Source organism: Diadema antillarum, unplaced genomic scaffold, assembly GCF_040938485.1.
Source record: "Diadema antillarum isolate AM-2024a unplaced genomic scaffold, OU_Dant_1.0 seq00000743_RagTag, whole genome shotgun sequence".
Taxonomy (NCBI): Eukaryota; Metazoa; Echinodermata; class Echinoidea; order Diadematoida; family Diadematidae; genus Diadema; species Diadema antillarum.
In genome coordinates, this window is record NW_027271640.1 from 100327 (window position 1) to 116919 (window position 16593).

The following is a 16593-nucleotide window of genomic DNA, read 5'->3' on the forward strand; positions in this document are numbered from 1 at the left end:
TGTCCCATGGGGGTCATTGGCGGCCATCTTGGCAGCCATCTTGGATTTTCAGGGAAAATCATTATTTTCCATAACTTTTGAACTACACAGCATGAAATTATAAATAAAGCATTTCTTCAGGGTAAACGTGACACGAGGAATCGATTGCAATGGTTATTTACATGATAAAAGCAAGTTTGAAACAAGAAAAGCCTAAAAATATGCAAATTTTGGTGTCATTTTCACCGAAAAATACCCAAATATTTTAACTTTTGAATTACACAACAAACAGGGACAAATAAAACAGTGCTTCAGAATTGATACGGCATGAGGAATAGTTTGACATAGTTATTTACATGATTAAAGCAAGTTCCATAGAAGACAAGTCCAAAAATGCGAGGAAAACCAGTGTCGTTTACTCTAGAAATATTCCAAAGTTGTCCATATACATGTACATGACAATCTCATATCTTCTAAGAGCAACTAACCACTTTTTCTTCACAGTCTGGTAGAAATATGGGGAGGGGGGTCCCATGCACCTTCTTTCTCTATCCCTTAGGGTGTCTATTTCATGATTTTTTATTTGTTTCCAAGTAAAATCGTGTCACATGGGAGTCATTGGTGGCCATCTTGGATTTGCAAGGAAAATCATTAATTTCTATAACTTTTGAACTTTCAAACATACAAGGAAAAATTAAACATTTCTTCAGGGTAAATGTGACATGAGGAATCGATTGAGATGGTTATTTACACCATTAAAAAACGTCTGATACAAGGAAAGTCCAAAATATGAAAAATTCTGTATCGGTTACACCAAAAAGTACCCAAATAGTTCAACTTTTGAACTATATACAACATGCAGGGACAAATAAAACATTTCTTCAGACGAAACACAGCATGAGGAATCAATTGAGATTGTCATTTACATGATGAAAGCAAGTTTGATACAAGAAATTGCATACCTCACAAAAGTGACTAACGACTTTGTCTTTAGATCATTGCCCAAATAGGCCTTTTTTGTTTGGTATCAAAAATAGAATCTGAAGAGAAAATTAATTTCAAGCATTGTCACCCCTCACTTGGTGAAATCGAATACGAATGTAAGCACTATGGTAATTCATATGCAAATGCCCTTAAAATAAGTGGTCAAAGGAGGTGACACATGATAATAATGTTGATCACAACATGTGAAAGTGACTAATGGACAAAGATAAAACTTGAACTGAAATTTAACACTCTTTGCGCGTTCAATTTCGTTTCATTTTGTATCTAAAAAGAGTTTGAGTTGGGATATTTTTAAGGAAACAATCACTGTGCCAAAATGTTGAGCCGATTTGAAAAGTGTAGATGCCAAAATGTTTCCACTTACACTCAGGTTAAAAAAAAGCAATTCATTCAAATGTATTTGTTTAAAGATTATTGTCCGAAAACAAAGTTAAAAATTTCATGTGATAGCCGGAAATCTACCCTGTGAATAGGGACTGTATATCAATGTGGATTGCTGGTACTTTAATTTAGAAATATTTACAAATGAATCGCTTTTGTGATTACATCCTGTATGCATTCAATTCAAGTTCACATTGATTGGAATTAAGTTTTCTTTCGAATTTTGTTAAAAGTTGTCTAATACAAGACACAATATCCAAGCTGTTATCAAAAGACAAAATGATATTTTAAATGGGTTAGTCAAATACCGATTAGTGTTTTCCTGAACACAGTCACGTGATGGAGGTACATTCGTTATGTTTGCCCATGGGCGAACATTCTTGTAATGTTCTCCCATGGGAAAACATGTTCACGTAACAAATGACAGAATTAAGGCCTAGGACCGCACCGCACTTATAACCTCCCTTAACAGCATTTCAAGTATGTTCCCTCCGTCGCCAGTCATCATCTATTATATCTTAACATCTCTGACGTGTGTATATGCTTTTCATGAAGTATACGGAATTAACGTATATTGAAATAATGCCTCCGGCACCACTTCGTGGCGGAGGCATAAAAATAAAGTAACACAATATGACTTCACTTTTCTAAAAGTATTCTCAATTGTCATCCTGTGTAACTGTACAAACACAGAAGCGGCTATGCGATATATCAGCTTTCCATTTCACACTTCTTTAATGTCTAGTCATCATCAAAACGATCATTGTAATCAATGTCTGGCTCCTCTTCTTCATCCTCCTTCATCTCCTTAGTAATTTTCTGAAGCAAGTCAATGAGGGAAGTCGGAAAGATAGGGCCACTTGACCACACTGGCTCCATCATAACAAAGGCTATCTTCTGCCATCCTTGTCCAGGTTCAAATGGGTCATATACAGAGCATCAGAAGATTGGTTGGTCAGCTCTCTTTAAGATGGCAAGGCGATGGGTCACACATTTAATGTGTGGGATAAGGTTGTCTCTGCAAGGTGGGAGCATGAAGAAATCCACATTAGAGTTTGTCGTCATTTGTTCGCCCTCTCCCATCATCTACCTTGGATGATGCTGCTGTAAATAGACTTCTCCGGCTCTTATGGTCATACATTAGGCATGTGAATGCTCCAATGTCTTCTGTCACCTCTTACTGGCTCTACAGACCATCCATCACCAAGATTTATGTGGGGGACATAAAACATTGGCACATTTTAAAGTCATGTTCTAAGATTTCAAGAGTGTTCATTAGTATGTAATATTGAACAATTTACCACATTTCAGTAAAATATTGCTGAAATTATAATATCAGAATACTCTCACTTGAATGCTGTTTGACACATGGGGTGGCTTTGTAGATTCTTTAGGGGTCCGACTTTGCCCCTACTCTTGAAGGCACTTGTTACATCTTCCCCTGTAAACACATGTAGTCCAAGTATTGTGGTACAGTAGCCAGCTCCCTTTGATTCTGTATGCCAGTTCACCAACATTCACAATCTGGCAATGCTCGACAGTCCATTTATCAAGGAAGATAGTGAGGGTGACGGAGTAAGCATGGTGCAAGAAGATCAAGAAAATGTCTGTGTCTGGTACCCAACCTTAATAGTGGAATACTCGAGGCAGAGAGCTACCCTGGTGTCCTTCTCCTGGTTACAGCAGCTCATAGATAAAGCTTATTGTCTCGTGGGATGAATAATTGAGTGAACAAAAAGAATGTAACAGGAATCACTTAAGCTTCAGAGAATGTGATTTCTGTTACATTCCTTTTGTTTACACAATGATGTGTTCTAGGAGACAATGGTGCGATATCCATGAGTGACTGTCTAACCAGTGTAAGGAGACGGACACCACCGTGACGGTCGTGCTCTACCTCAAGTGCGCTGCTAAGCTTGGGTATAAACAAGGTAGCTTTGGTGAGGAATCCAGACACACATTTTCTTGATCCCCTTGGTCCATGCTTAATCCATTCTACAATGTAGTATTTTACTTAATAAATGGACTGTCGCGTATTGCCAGGTTGTGAATGTCAATTATCTTGCATATAGAGTTAACGGGAGCTCATTACTGTACCAAAATACTTGGACTGTATGTGTTTACCGGGGAAGATGTAACAATTAAAGTGCCTTCATAGGTAGGGAAAAGTTGGACCCCTAAAGAATCTACAAAGCCACCCCACATGCCACATAGCATTTAGGTTGGGAAAAGTTGGACCCCTAAAGAATCTACAAAGCCACCCCACATGCCACATAGCATTCAGGTGAGAGTTGTTTGATATCATGATTTTTTACAAGTATACTGAAATCTGATAAGTTGCTCAGTATTGATTATCATAATAAACACTGCTGAAATCGTAGAATATGACTTTACAGTATGCCAAGTTGAGTGTTTTTTCCTCATAAATCTTGATGGTGGGTGGTCTGTGGAGCCAGAGGTGACAGATGACATTGAAGCATTCACATGCCCAAAATGTACAGCAAGGCCAGGGAGAAGTCTTTTATAATGGCGTTCGCAGCATCATGCTGAAACAGATGACCAAACCAAGGTGGATTTCTCCTTGCTCCCACCTGGCAGAGGCAACCTTATTTCACACTTTCAATATCTGAACCACGTGTACCACCTTGCCATCTTCAAGCGATCTGACTAGCCAATCTTCTGGTGCGCTACCTCTTTGATCCTGGACAAAGGTGGCAGAAGACAGCCTTCGGTATCATGGATGCGATGTGATCAAGCGGCCCTATCCTTCCCACTTCCCTCATTGACTTGCTTCACAAAGTTACTGCGTAGATGGAGGAGGATGAAGAGGAGGAGCCAGACATCGATTACAATGATCGTTTTGATGATGACTGGAAATTACAGAAGTGTAAAACCAAAAGCTAACATATCACTTACCACATCTGTGGTTTGTATGATTGCACAGGATGAGAATTCAGAATACTTTAGACAAAGTAAAGTCATATTGTGTAACTTTTTTCGATATACGTTAATTCCATACTTTATATATAAATATAAACATATATATATATATATATATATATATATATATATATATATATATATATATATATATAGAGAGAGAGAGAGAGAGAGAGAGAGAGAGAGAGAGAGAGAGAGAGAGAGAGGGGGAGTGGATTTCTGGCTGTCAAGTGAAATTCATATGTTTATTTTCAAACAGGAAGGCTTTAAACAAATACGTTTGAATGAACCATTTTAACTTAATCAGAATTAATCTTAAATACGTTTTAATGATAACATTCTGGCACCTAAATTGGTGACATCGACAGAGCATTTTGAGCATAGTGATTTCTTTTATGAAAATACCATTACTAAAACTCTTCAAATATAAAATTAAATGAAATAGAAGATGCATGGCACAAAAAGTGTTCAATTACATTTTAGGTTTGAATTTTGTCGATTAGTCACTTTCACATGTGATCAAAATTTGTTTGTTCACCTCTTTTGATCTGCTTTTTTAGGGGTATCTTTTAATTTCTTTTCGAAGAATTCCGATTCCCAATAATACACTGTCAAGCATTTTTCTCGTCCTTGTTGTCCCGTGACACGTACAGAGTAAATTCGATTCTATTTGTATTACTTCCGCATCTTATCTTTCTACTTTTCCATATTTCCGTATCCTTTCCACGCATCTCGTTATTTTTTCGATATAGTTCTGTCGAGGATCGCTGGAATTGTTTTGCCTTTCTGTCCGTTGTATTGTCTTTCTATTATGTCAGCCTTGTCTCGTTCTGCCTTGTATTTTAGTCCTCCTTTATAAGTGTTGTCGTCCCAGTCTCGTTTAATGTTCATTCGCCTGTGTATGTGTGTGTGTCTGTTACTCTGTCTGTTTATTGTTCTTCGAGACTTTTTTATCTGATTTTATTCTCAAAATTTTCCCCTCTTTGCATCAGTTCATTTCTATTGACATTCTGTACCTGAGGGGCTCACATTCTACAAGCATTGCCTTTTTAGTGGGTCCCTCATTTTTCGATATTTTGTGTAATGTTATATCGTTTATACCACTTCAGTCAATTTTCATTGCAACATATTTGTTATCTCACGGTTTGACAATTATGTTTTCTCAATTTTCCTTTGTTTTGATTATATGTAACCTTATTCTCTGTTACCAAAGAAAGTGAAATGTTTATGTCCTTCTTTTCGAAAAAATGAAATAAAGTTTGAATTGAATTGAATTGAATCTGCATATGAATTGCCATCTTGCTTACATTTTTCATTTGATTTCAACAAGTGAGGCGTCAAAATGCTTGGAGTTGCATGTTGCATGCTTTTGAGCTATGGTCTAAAGACAAAGTGCTAAGTCACTTTTGTGAAGTAGTTTGTCATGTATGTATACGGATTTTGGGTACTCTACAGTGTAAATGACACTTAATTTTTGTATTTTAACCATTTCAATCAATTTCTCATGACACAGTTACCCTGAAGAAATTTTATATATATCCCTGTATGTTGTGAAGTTCAAAAGTTACAGAATTTACTGATTTTTCTCTCAAATCAAAAATGGCCGCCAATGTCTCTCCCCCCCCCCCCCCCCGACACGATTTTCACTGGAAACAAAAAAAAAAAATCATCAAATAGACACCCTAAGGGATACAAAAAATGAGGGTGCATGAGGATCCCCCATTCCTACAAGACTATTAAGACTTTAGTGGTTAGTCAATCATATGAGGTATATGATTGTCATGTATGTATATGGACTATTTGGGCAATTTCCAGAGTAAACGACACTTTTTTTTTCGCATGTTTGGATTTTTCATGTATCATACTTGTTTTAATCATGTAAATAACCAGCTAAATCGATTCCTCATGCCACATTTACCTTGGAGAAATTATTTATTTGTCCTTGTATGTTGGAAACTTATAGAAAGTCATAGAAATTAATGATTTCCCTTGCAAATCCAAGATGGCTGCCAATGACCCCCATGTGACTCGATTTTTACTTGGAAACAAAAAAAAAAATCAAATAGACACCCTAAGGGATACAAAAAGGAGGGTGTATGTGACCCCCCCCCCCATTCCTACCAGACTGTTAAGAAAAAGTGGTGAGTTCACTCTAAAGAGGTATGAGATTTTCATGTATATGTATATGGACTACTGGGGAATATTTCTAAAGTAATCAACACTGGTTTTCCTCGCATTTTTTTACTTTTCTTGTATGGAACTTGCTTTAATCATGTAAGTAACTATCTCAAACGATTCCTCATGCCGTATTAATTCTGAAGTACTGTTTTATTTGTCCCTGTATGTTGTGTAATTTAAAAGTTAAACTATTTGGGTATTTTTCGGTGAAAATGACACCGAAATTTGCATTTTTTTAGGCTTTTCTTGTTTCAAAATTGCTTTAATCATGTAAATACTCGTTGCAATCGATTCCTCGTGTCACGTTTACCCTGAAGAAATGCTTTATTTATAGTTTTATGCTGTGTAGTTAAAAGTCATGGAAAATAATGATTTTCCCTGAAAATCCAAGATGGCTGCCAAGATGGCCGCCAATGACCCCCATGGGACACGATTTTTTCTTGGGAACAAAAAAAATCACTAACTAGACATCCTAAGGGTTACAAAAAAGTAAGTTAAAAAAATGTGTTCGGGGGGTGCATGGGGACCCCCCATTCCTACCAGACTATAGTGTCTGGGATGATTTTGATGTAAAGTTGCCCGAACCTGCCCATAAATACCATTCATGTGACTATTTTTGGTCCTTACCACATCATATTCCTAGAGTTTAGAAACACAAGTAGATTAATCACCAGCCCCAAGTCTGTACAGTGTGTGTTCACAACTTGAGATAAATGATAGGGACTGTGTAAACTTTGCTGTGAGGGTCTGGCGTACTTTGTCATAATTCGTAAGGATTGACAATTAACTCTTTGGTAACGTACACTTTACTTTGCGCAACGTGCAACTGTTAATTCTGTTTTCTTTTTTTAAATATATTGTTTGTAATTCATGATATTTATGGATTCTTGCAGTCTATATCTACTTGTATCTCAATTCAACCAACATCACCTCGATGAACTACCCCCGGCCATACCCCAAAAATGAGTACACAGTAACGTACGTTGCCACCGAGCCAGGCTACGTTATCCGCGCCACGTTCAATGACTTGGATCTCAGTGTGCGCTCCTTCCTGTTTTTCGGCAACGGCGACGATATCTCTGACTTCTCCAACATCTTTGATGGCTACACCCACCGCACCGCATTCCCACCGTTCATCCTGTCCGCAGGGAATCAACTCTACATGGAATTCCACTCGGGATTCTATGGTGGTTCCCAAGGTTATCACATCCAGTTTGAGGCTGTTGACAGTGCTGATTCAGGTACTGTCATTACAATGTGTTTACACCCAGCCCCATGTTCCCCGGATTAAGTTAATTAAACACTAGAGAGAATAGGCTGCAGAGCAATGTTTCGTTCTGTTTTTTCCAAGTGCGCAATAACCCCAGCATAAAGACATGTAGAGCAGAGACTCAGAAACTTGTTCTGTAGTTTTTTATATATGATTACAAAGTTTTTTAGATTTGTGACAATTGTATTAAGAATGTGTTATCGTGGTTTCATTGCTTACAATTATTTAGCACTTCAAGAAAAATATTCCTCTGGTATTACATTGTTATTGTTGTTATTATTATTATTATTATTGTTATTATTATTGTCGTTATTGTAATTATTATTATTATTATCATCTAGCATTATCATCATTATTATCATTTTTGTTTTCTATTATTAATATTATATGTTTTACCATTAGAAGTAGTAATAGTATTGTTAAATAAACATCCCAATTGATTTTTTATGATTTCTTCTTTCATTAGTTGTAACCTTCCCACCCTGTGCCGATGGCGAATTTCAGTGTACCAATGATGGCACTTGCATCCGAGGAGACTTTGAATGTGATTTGTATCATGACTGTGGGGATAGTAGCGATGAAGAAAACTGCCAGGCGGTCGGAGGTAAATTTGTTTGTTCGTTTGTTTTTTTAGATAACAGAATGTAACATGCAGACTTTTTTGTTTGTTGCCCAAGGGTACCATTAATTGTCAAGCCCACCGGAGGTGAGGCGAGACTAAGGGATCGCCTGCGGCGTCTGTCTGTCCGTTGTCCGTCCGTCCGTTGTCCGTCCGCTGTCTGTCCGTAACACTGCAAAAACTTCAATAACTCTTTACTCTGGGCTTCAATTGCAATCAAACTTCGAGGGAAGAGGGGTCACACAAAGATTCACATTTTATTATATATGAAGGTCACCTCAAGGTCAAAGCTCACAGGCAGGGGTCAATGAACTGTTAGAGCCCAATGTTAAGTTTTTATGGCGCGTTTCTACTATGGGTCATAAGTTTTGATCCATAACTCCATTTGTGACTAAACTTGAATGGTAGATGTCCCTTGGGGAGTGGATGGTCATTACAAGGTCAATGGTCACAAGCATGGGTCAACAAACTTTTAGAGCCCAATGTTAAGTTTTTATGGCGCGTTTCTATTATGGGTCCTAACTTTTGATCCATAGGTCAATTTGTGACCAAACTTGGATGATAGATGTCCCCTGGGGAGTGGGTGGTCACCACAAGGTCAATGGTCACAAGCATAGTTCAACGAACTTTTAGAGCCCAATGTTAAGTTTTTATGGCGCGTTTCCATTATTGGTCATAACTTTTGATCCATAGGTCCGTTTGTGACCATTTGGCTGGTAGATGTCCCTTTAGGAGTGGATGATCACCACAAGGTCAAAGGTTGCAAGCAGGGGTCAACAAACTTTTAGAGCCCAATGTTAAGTTTTTATGGTGCGTTTCTATTATTGGTCATAACTTTTGATCCATAGGTCCGTTTGTGACTAAACTTGGATGGTAGATGTCCCTTGGGGAGTGGATGATCATCACAAGGTCAAAGGTCAAAAGCAGGGGTCAACAAACTTTTAGAGCCCAATGTTATGGCGCGTTTCGATTATGGGTCGTAACTTTTGATCCATAGGTCAGTTTGTGACCAAACTTGGATGGTAGGTCAAAGGTCACAGGAGGGGTCAACAAACTTTAAGGGCCTAATGTTAAGTCTTTATGGCACTTTTTTTTTTCCCCCATAAATTTTTCCCCTTTTATATCTCTTTTTATCTGTTATATATCTTTTTCTATCTGTTCTGTCCCATTCGCGTACAATTTCTTGTACGTGAATGGGTGAGACACATTATGGCACTTGCCTTGTTTTATCAAAAGTTGCGATGACGGCAAGTCTGCTGCAGTGTTGCAAGTGTCATAGCAAGGACAAAAATCCTGTGTTCTAATTGGTTGTTGCTGTAGGGGAAGTTGCTATTCCAGTAGGAGTTGTTATCCTGACATCTTTAATGAAATGGGACCCTGGTTTTTGTTTGTTTGTTAGTTTTTTTAATTTGTCCAGGCCAGTGCTTCTCAACTTTTTTGACCCAAGGCCCACTGTGGCTTCCATTTATTGTTTTTCCAAGGCCCAGTTATGTATAGATAGACAACAAATATTGAAAATTTGTAACTTGTTTTTTTTGGCCAGCATCACAGCACACTGAGAGAGCTTCGCAGCCTACAGGTTGAGAAGCACTGATTCAACAGAAAGTTTGTTTTCTGACACAGACCGTAATATGCCCAGCTCAGTCTGTTTTTTGTCGAGCCCACCAGAGACGAGGGGAGACTAAGGGCGTCTGTCTGTCCGTTGTCCGTCCATCGTCCATCCATAACGCTACAAAAACTGGAATAAATCTCTACTGAGAACTTCAATTTCAATTAAACTTGGAGGGAAGAGTGGATATAAAGAGTTACCCATTTTATTAAAAAATGAAGGTCACCTCAAGGTGAAAGGTCACAGGCAGGGTTCAGTGAACTTTAGGCCCTAATGTTAAGTTTTTACGGTTCGATTATGGCTCATAACTTTTGATGTATATATCTGTTTGCGACCAAACTTGGCTGGTAGATGTCCCTTTATATAGGGAGCTAGAGGTCATAACAAGGTCAAAGGTCACAGACAGGGGTCAACAACCTTTTAGGGCCCAATGTTAAGTTTTTACGGCGCATTTTAATTATGGCTCATTACTGTTGATCCCTATGTCCGTTTTCACCAAACTTGGATGGTAGATGTCCCTTGAGAGTTGAAGTTCATCACAAGGTCAAAGTTCACATGCAGACAGGGGTCAACAAGCTTTTTTGGGCCCAATGTTAAAATAGACATTCAAAGAGATCATTAAATTCTGTAATTTAGACATCATTAGAAAGCTCAGGAGACATAGAACACATTGGAATTGTGTTACCTCTCGCGTTACTAGAAAGAAGTACATGTAAACGCTCACGAAAAACTGCGGTTTTCTGGAGCCTGATAAGGGCCAATTCATTCGGAAAGATGCCCGTTTCGCCTGACGTCACGCACTGGATTTGCGGTCTCTGCCCGGTGAATTAGTGTACAATGTTAACGGAGGTACAACCTGATTCTTTTACATTGTATTTCTTCATGCAAAGGTCGAATTGAATGAAATGTAACTTTTCATGGTTAAATAATAATGAAGAAGCATTTCTCTGTCGATGTTTTGTAATTCTTACAAATATTTTTGTCAATATTCAGGAATTTCAAGCTACTTAGGTAATCGTATATGTCTTACGTTTGTAATGTTAACACGTTCAAGTTTCGCTGGTCATATAAAGCATTGAATTGGAAATAATGAGGATGTCCGTGACAGGATTGATAATCTAAGACATGGTAAATGTTGACAATAACAAGCAGACTTACGAAAAATGGCAAAATATCAAAATAGGAGAGATTTGAAAACGAGGATCGTGATACAACTTGTGCAGCCCGGACTCATAGCTCACGTTCGTTCGCATGCAATATGTACTTGTATTAATCCACGGTGAAGCGGCTCTACTGCTCCCACCCGCGTTGCTAGCCGCTCGCCTCACACTGCCTGCATGCCTGGCCTGTTACGTGATTAGCCAAGGGGATTATGGAAGTACTTTAATTGGCGTAGGAATATAGACGTGAACTACTTGTATACACTTTATCGTGCTTTGCAATGTACGAAAAGTAACCACATGTGTTTGTTTATGTTTTCGCCCGATATTGTATTACGACATAGCCATAGATTCTCTCTATCATATATCGTTACTTCGAGCTTTGTACAGCGTAATTGATTATAACGCGTCTCATGTACTAGATCCTAGTACTAGTTATAACGTTAGATTTTCTCGACGATCAGTGTGTACGATGGATGACGGCAGCGATTTGGAGAAAAAAGGTGGAAAAATGTCGGGCAGATCTGCGGGGGAACGGTGGTGATGAACTGTAGCTCCACACATAAAACTGCCTCCATGCACAAGATGCCTGGCCCCTTTCCTGTTGCGTGTGGGGTGAACACATTGAGTGCGGACACACACAAGCACAGTGCATGAACAGCTGATTAGCAGACCAGCGGAGAGCGAGACGTAGGTCCAGCTTGCTGTGACCGGATCTACTTTTTGAAGGCACGGAACCGAAATGAGGACAAAAAACGTCTGAAAGAAATCTCTTTTATGCGCCGCTAGCATTCACAAATTTCATACTGTATGAGGTTGAAATGTAAGGAAAAACTGTGAACTACAAGGAGACTTGCAAGAAAACTGCTAATAAACTGAATAATTGGACTTGCTTGGCTCCTAAACACAACACTGAAAACAATTCACGGTTAGCCGTAGTAGTCTATGGAGCGAACGTGTACTTTCAGAGTACGAATCCAGTGCATGACGTCATCGAGAAGGGGTATCGGCAGACCGTTCATCGGGGCATTTCGGGTTCACTTTTTCGCCCGATTTCAATAATTTATAAAAAATAGTTGGGATTGTTCTTTTCGCTCGATATTTTGTGAACACCTAGGACAGATGTTCGAATTCAATATTTTCTTATCAAATTTGCGTTTCGTGCTCTTTGAATTTCTACTTTAAGTTTTTACGGCGCGTTTCGATTATGGCTCATAACTTTTGATCCATATGTCTGTTTGTGACCAAACTTGGCTTGTAAATGTCCCTTGGGGAGTTGAAGGTCACCACAAGGTCAAAGGTCATAGGCAGAGTAAATGAACTTCTGGGAGTTAGAAAAACATTTATTTCTTCTACGCGAATGGGCATGACACATTTCGGCACTTTCCTTGTATGAAGAAGATTGTCAATGTAGGTTTGATTTGTAGGTCATGGCATGAAAATAATGGCTTGAATTCAAATCTGTGCCAGGGATATTTCTTATTAATGAAGTTTTAAAAAGGCTGTCAAGTTAATAAACTGTAACTTTTGGGGATTTTGTTTGTTTGTTGGTGTGTGTGTGTGTGTGTGTGTGTGTGTGTGTGTGTGTGTTTGTGCATGCTTTGGGGTCTACGATAATTTCCTGCCTGATGATTATACATGTATTGATGATAATAGGTAGAATTAGTCTGTGAAAAATATTTTACATATACATGCTCTGCAAGTGCTTGAGAACTTTGTGTTATGGTTTAGTTAGCCTACTACCAGAGACCATATCAGAGTAAACTTTTAGCAAACCAGTAAGCAGTTCTGTGTTCTTACAAAGGTAAGTATCAAAAATGCATAAATGAGATCATCGTAACCATTGTCATTAATGTAATACTTTTGTGTTCCTACTTCAAGCTTTGCAGTGACTGGTATTCCACTTAAAAAAAGTTTCACTGTATAAGTTGCAACTGATCGACAAGCTATTGCCCTACATCGACGAAAGTAAGCACTGAATTGATCAGTGTTTTAGTAGTAGCCATGATAAAAAATCATGGGCGTACATACTCAAGCAGGATTCCAACCTACGACCTCCTGATCACCGGACAGGCGTCATCTCCACTGGACCACAGAGCTTTCGCCCGACAGCAAGTGCTGGTTCTAATCCTTATAGCATGCAGCGGGTACTGCTTTATGATTTAAATTCATGGAATTCTTCTGTCGAGTTGTTTTCATTGCAACTGATTGACCAATTGCCCTACATCGATGAAAATAACTGTATAAAACACTGATCAATTCAGTGCTTATTTTCGTCGATGTAGGGCAATTTGTCAATCAGTTGCAATGAAAACAACTCGACGGAAGAATTTCATGAATTTAAGTGTCACTGTGTTGTGATGCATTTTTGCTTGTGATTCAAAAGTGACTGTATGAGTGAATAACAGTGAGTGATGATAATGATGTAACTAAACTCAAGCACTTGTGCAACCATTTTCCTTTCTCATGTGCCGCTGTCTTTCTGTTGTCGTTGCAGGTACATGCCAGCCACACCAGTTTACTTGTAACGATGGTCAGTGTATCCACGAGAGCTGGGAGTGTGATGGCTTTGAGGACTGCACTGGAGGGGAAGATGAAGTATCCTGTGGTGAGTATGCTCTCATCTTGAGAAGGTTGAATTAACTTTGTGTGCTGCTTGTGGGTGACCAGGATGGGTTGCACAATGCTTTGTTTTAAATGCTCAAGAGGAATGGGTGCTGTCATAAGTGATGCACTCTGGGCCCACATTGGATAGGTACCATAGACTGATGACTGATTGCGCCACTAATAATGTGATAACCATAGGGTCGTCAGCGTCTGTAGTAAAGATTATCTCACAGAAGATTCAGACCAACATTAGCAATACTGGATTTGGGAGGCTTGGGGGAAGGCAGGGAATTAATCTATTACTGTATACGCCATATATTTTGCGAATCTAAATTTTTTGCAAGTCGAGACTTTCGAACGATTTCGAGAGTGGTTGAATTTGCAATCATGGAGTCCTGACTGAATGGAGAAATGTGTATACGTACAGCACATTCATATCAGAATCAGAGTCAACATTTTCGTGTGTTATTGATTTCGCGAAGAGCAGCTGACTTGCAAAATTTGCGAAAATAAAGACCTCGCGAAATATTCGGCATATACAGTAGTTAGCAGCTGTCTTTCATTTCTTGCTGAGCAAAGCCATTCATTTTTCTTTTTTTTTTAAGTATGTCAAATCAGCAGTGTTACATCTTGCAAGATGTGGCTAATTTGATATCCCGCACCTGCTGTTCTCCAAATGCAATTTGCACCTCGCTGAATGCGTAGACCACTGCTAGATTTGGAGGCATGGTAATTATTATTCTCTTTTACTACGAGTGTAAAAGGTTTCATTAAAAGGTGTATAAGGAAAGAGTTATATTTTGCTACCTGTAATTCTTTCATTTTCACAGTTACGTGATGGTCTTCTTCGGAAGCAACTAATTTCTAAATATATTTTTCTTGCCTGGTTAGATAGAAGTTTATGCAAAAACTCCAAGCTCTCTGTGAGTGCTTCCTAGGTTGCCGGAGTGAAATTTTCATTGTAGAAGTGGAATGTCACATGATTGTACACACACAGTTGAGGTATAAGTGTCACATACCATGTCCTATTATCAGATGGTATAATACATACTTTTGAGTTATGCATAAAGTGGATCAAAACGGAAATATACATGGGGACTGAGTGTACGTAGCAATAGTAAATTAGTAGAAAACATCAGTGAAGAAAATCAGACAATCCTTTCAAAGTTTTGAACCTTAGAGCTTCAGTGCCCTCACTGCTGGATGAGAAGATGACTGCAGTTCATGATGTTGAGCTCGGAAAACGAAATTGAGAGGATATAAAGAGAATTCCAGACCATATCATTTTTCTAATGAAAAGTACATGTTCCCTCACCTTGCTAGTGACCTATGTCAAGGGTCATATTATTCCCCCTGCTATCTGAAAGAGGTGTATCAATTGCAAGTGCTCTTCATCATTCTTGAAAAGAGACGATGTCTGGAATTTTTTCTATATTTTCTTTATAGTTCCATGCGTGACATCAGAAATGTTGAACGTCACAAAAAAGTTTCACCCTTATAGTATTTCTGCTTGCTTTAACCCTGAGAGAGAGAGAATGTACATATGAGCAAATCATGCATGATTATGTACATTACTTATAAGTGCTTGTATGTGCAATGTATAGGGCCTTATGTACGCTATGACTTGGACTTCATTCCCACATGAGGACCCACCTCGGCACATGACTTGTCTACCTACGCATTTGTTATATTCACTGGAGATTCCATTGTACATACAGAGACTCCAACCCCAACCACCTTCAATTCTGATCTGGAGATTCTCCCGCCTGAAACCCCCAGCAAACAGGAGACTCCAAGTTGATGCTGCCCAAAGCGCACATCACAAGTTCCTTGCAGCCGGGGCACAAGGCCCATATAAAGGCCCTGGAAGCTCTAGGGTTCTAGATGCTCTCTTGTGCTATCTAAGGCTTATTTTTCAACATACAGTGGCAATAAGTAAGAAATCCTTCCCAACGGGAGACACAGAGCCAGGGCGGGAGAAATTTTATCTCAAGCGGGAGAACAGGAGATTTGCAAAAATGGGCTTTCGGCGGGAGAGTTGGAGTCTCTGTATATATCATATATTTATAGTTACTATTACTTACAGGGCTAGACACGAACTTTTATTCTCTGATGGCCACTTTTGGTTACTACAATCTTTCAGATTTGAAATTTTGGAGGCCCGTAGTAGAAATGTATCGGCTCAAAATAAAAGAAAGCATGACAGTCCATTTTGATACAAAAATACACGCTGTGGCATAGTGGATAAGACTCCCGACTCCCGATCGGAGGACCCGAGTTTGAATCCCACCCAGTGCTTACGTCCTTGGACAAGACGTTTTTACCCACTATGTCCCTCTTGACCCAGGTATACAAATGGGTACCTGGCAACACTAGGGTAATAATAATAGTAGGGCCCTCTGGTAGAGCAGTGGTTACACTGAAGAGGCTACCATGAGAAAATAAGACCTTATTATTACAATCTTAGTTGCCCAGTCAGGCTGCCCAAAAATGTCCTTTTTGAAAATATGGTGGTCTGACATAAACTTTGTAATTGGCTTAGAACCATCACTAACATCACTAACCAAAGTGAGCGTATCTTGCAGAAGTATGTGTTACACTTGGGCTTGATTTTCATGAAGGGTTTTGGTCTGCTCTTTGTGTTCATCAGGCTTACCCTCCTGTGCAGAGAATGAGTACCAGTGTGCCGGATCGGGTACTTGCATCCCCCTTTCGTATCAATGTGATGGGTACTTTGACTGTTTCTCGGATGATGACGAGGAAAACTGTGAAGCTGTGGGAGGTAGGTCCACAAATCCCGTGATGAGTGCAGTGGCGCATCCATGAGGGGGCACACCGGGTGCCC

The 16593-nt window shown here is 39.1% G+C and overlaps 1 protein-coding gene across 1 annotated transcript in view; it reads left to right on the top strand.

Annotated features, from left to right (window-relative positions):
• LOC139738450 (uncharacterized) overlaps positions 1 to 16593 on the top strand; it is an 89102-nt gene that overhangs the window by 50695 nt on the left and 21814 nt on the right. Inside the window, exons 30-33 of the mRNA XM_071649074.1 lie at positions 7377 to 7724; positions 8220 to 8357; positions 13582 to 13749; positions 16399 to 16530. Coding sequence (XP_071505175.1) covers positions 7377 to 7724; positions 8220 to 8357; positions 13582 to 13749; positions 16399 to 16530 — 786 coding nt within the window. The remainder of the gene's footprint in view (positions 1 to 7376; positions 7725 to 8219; positions 8358 to 13581; positions 13750 to 16398; positions 16531 to 16593) is intronic.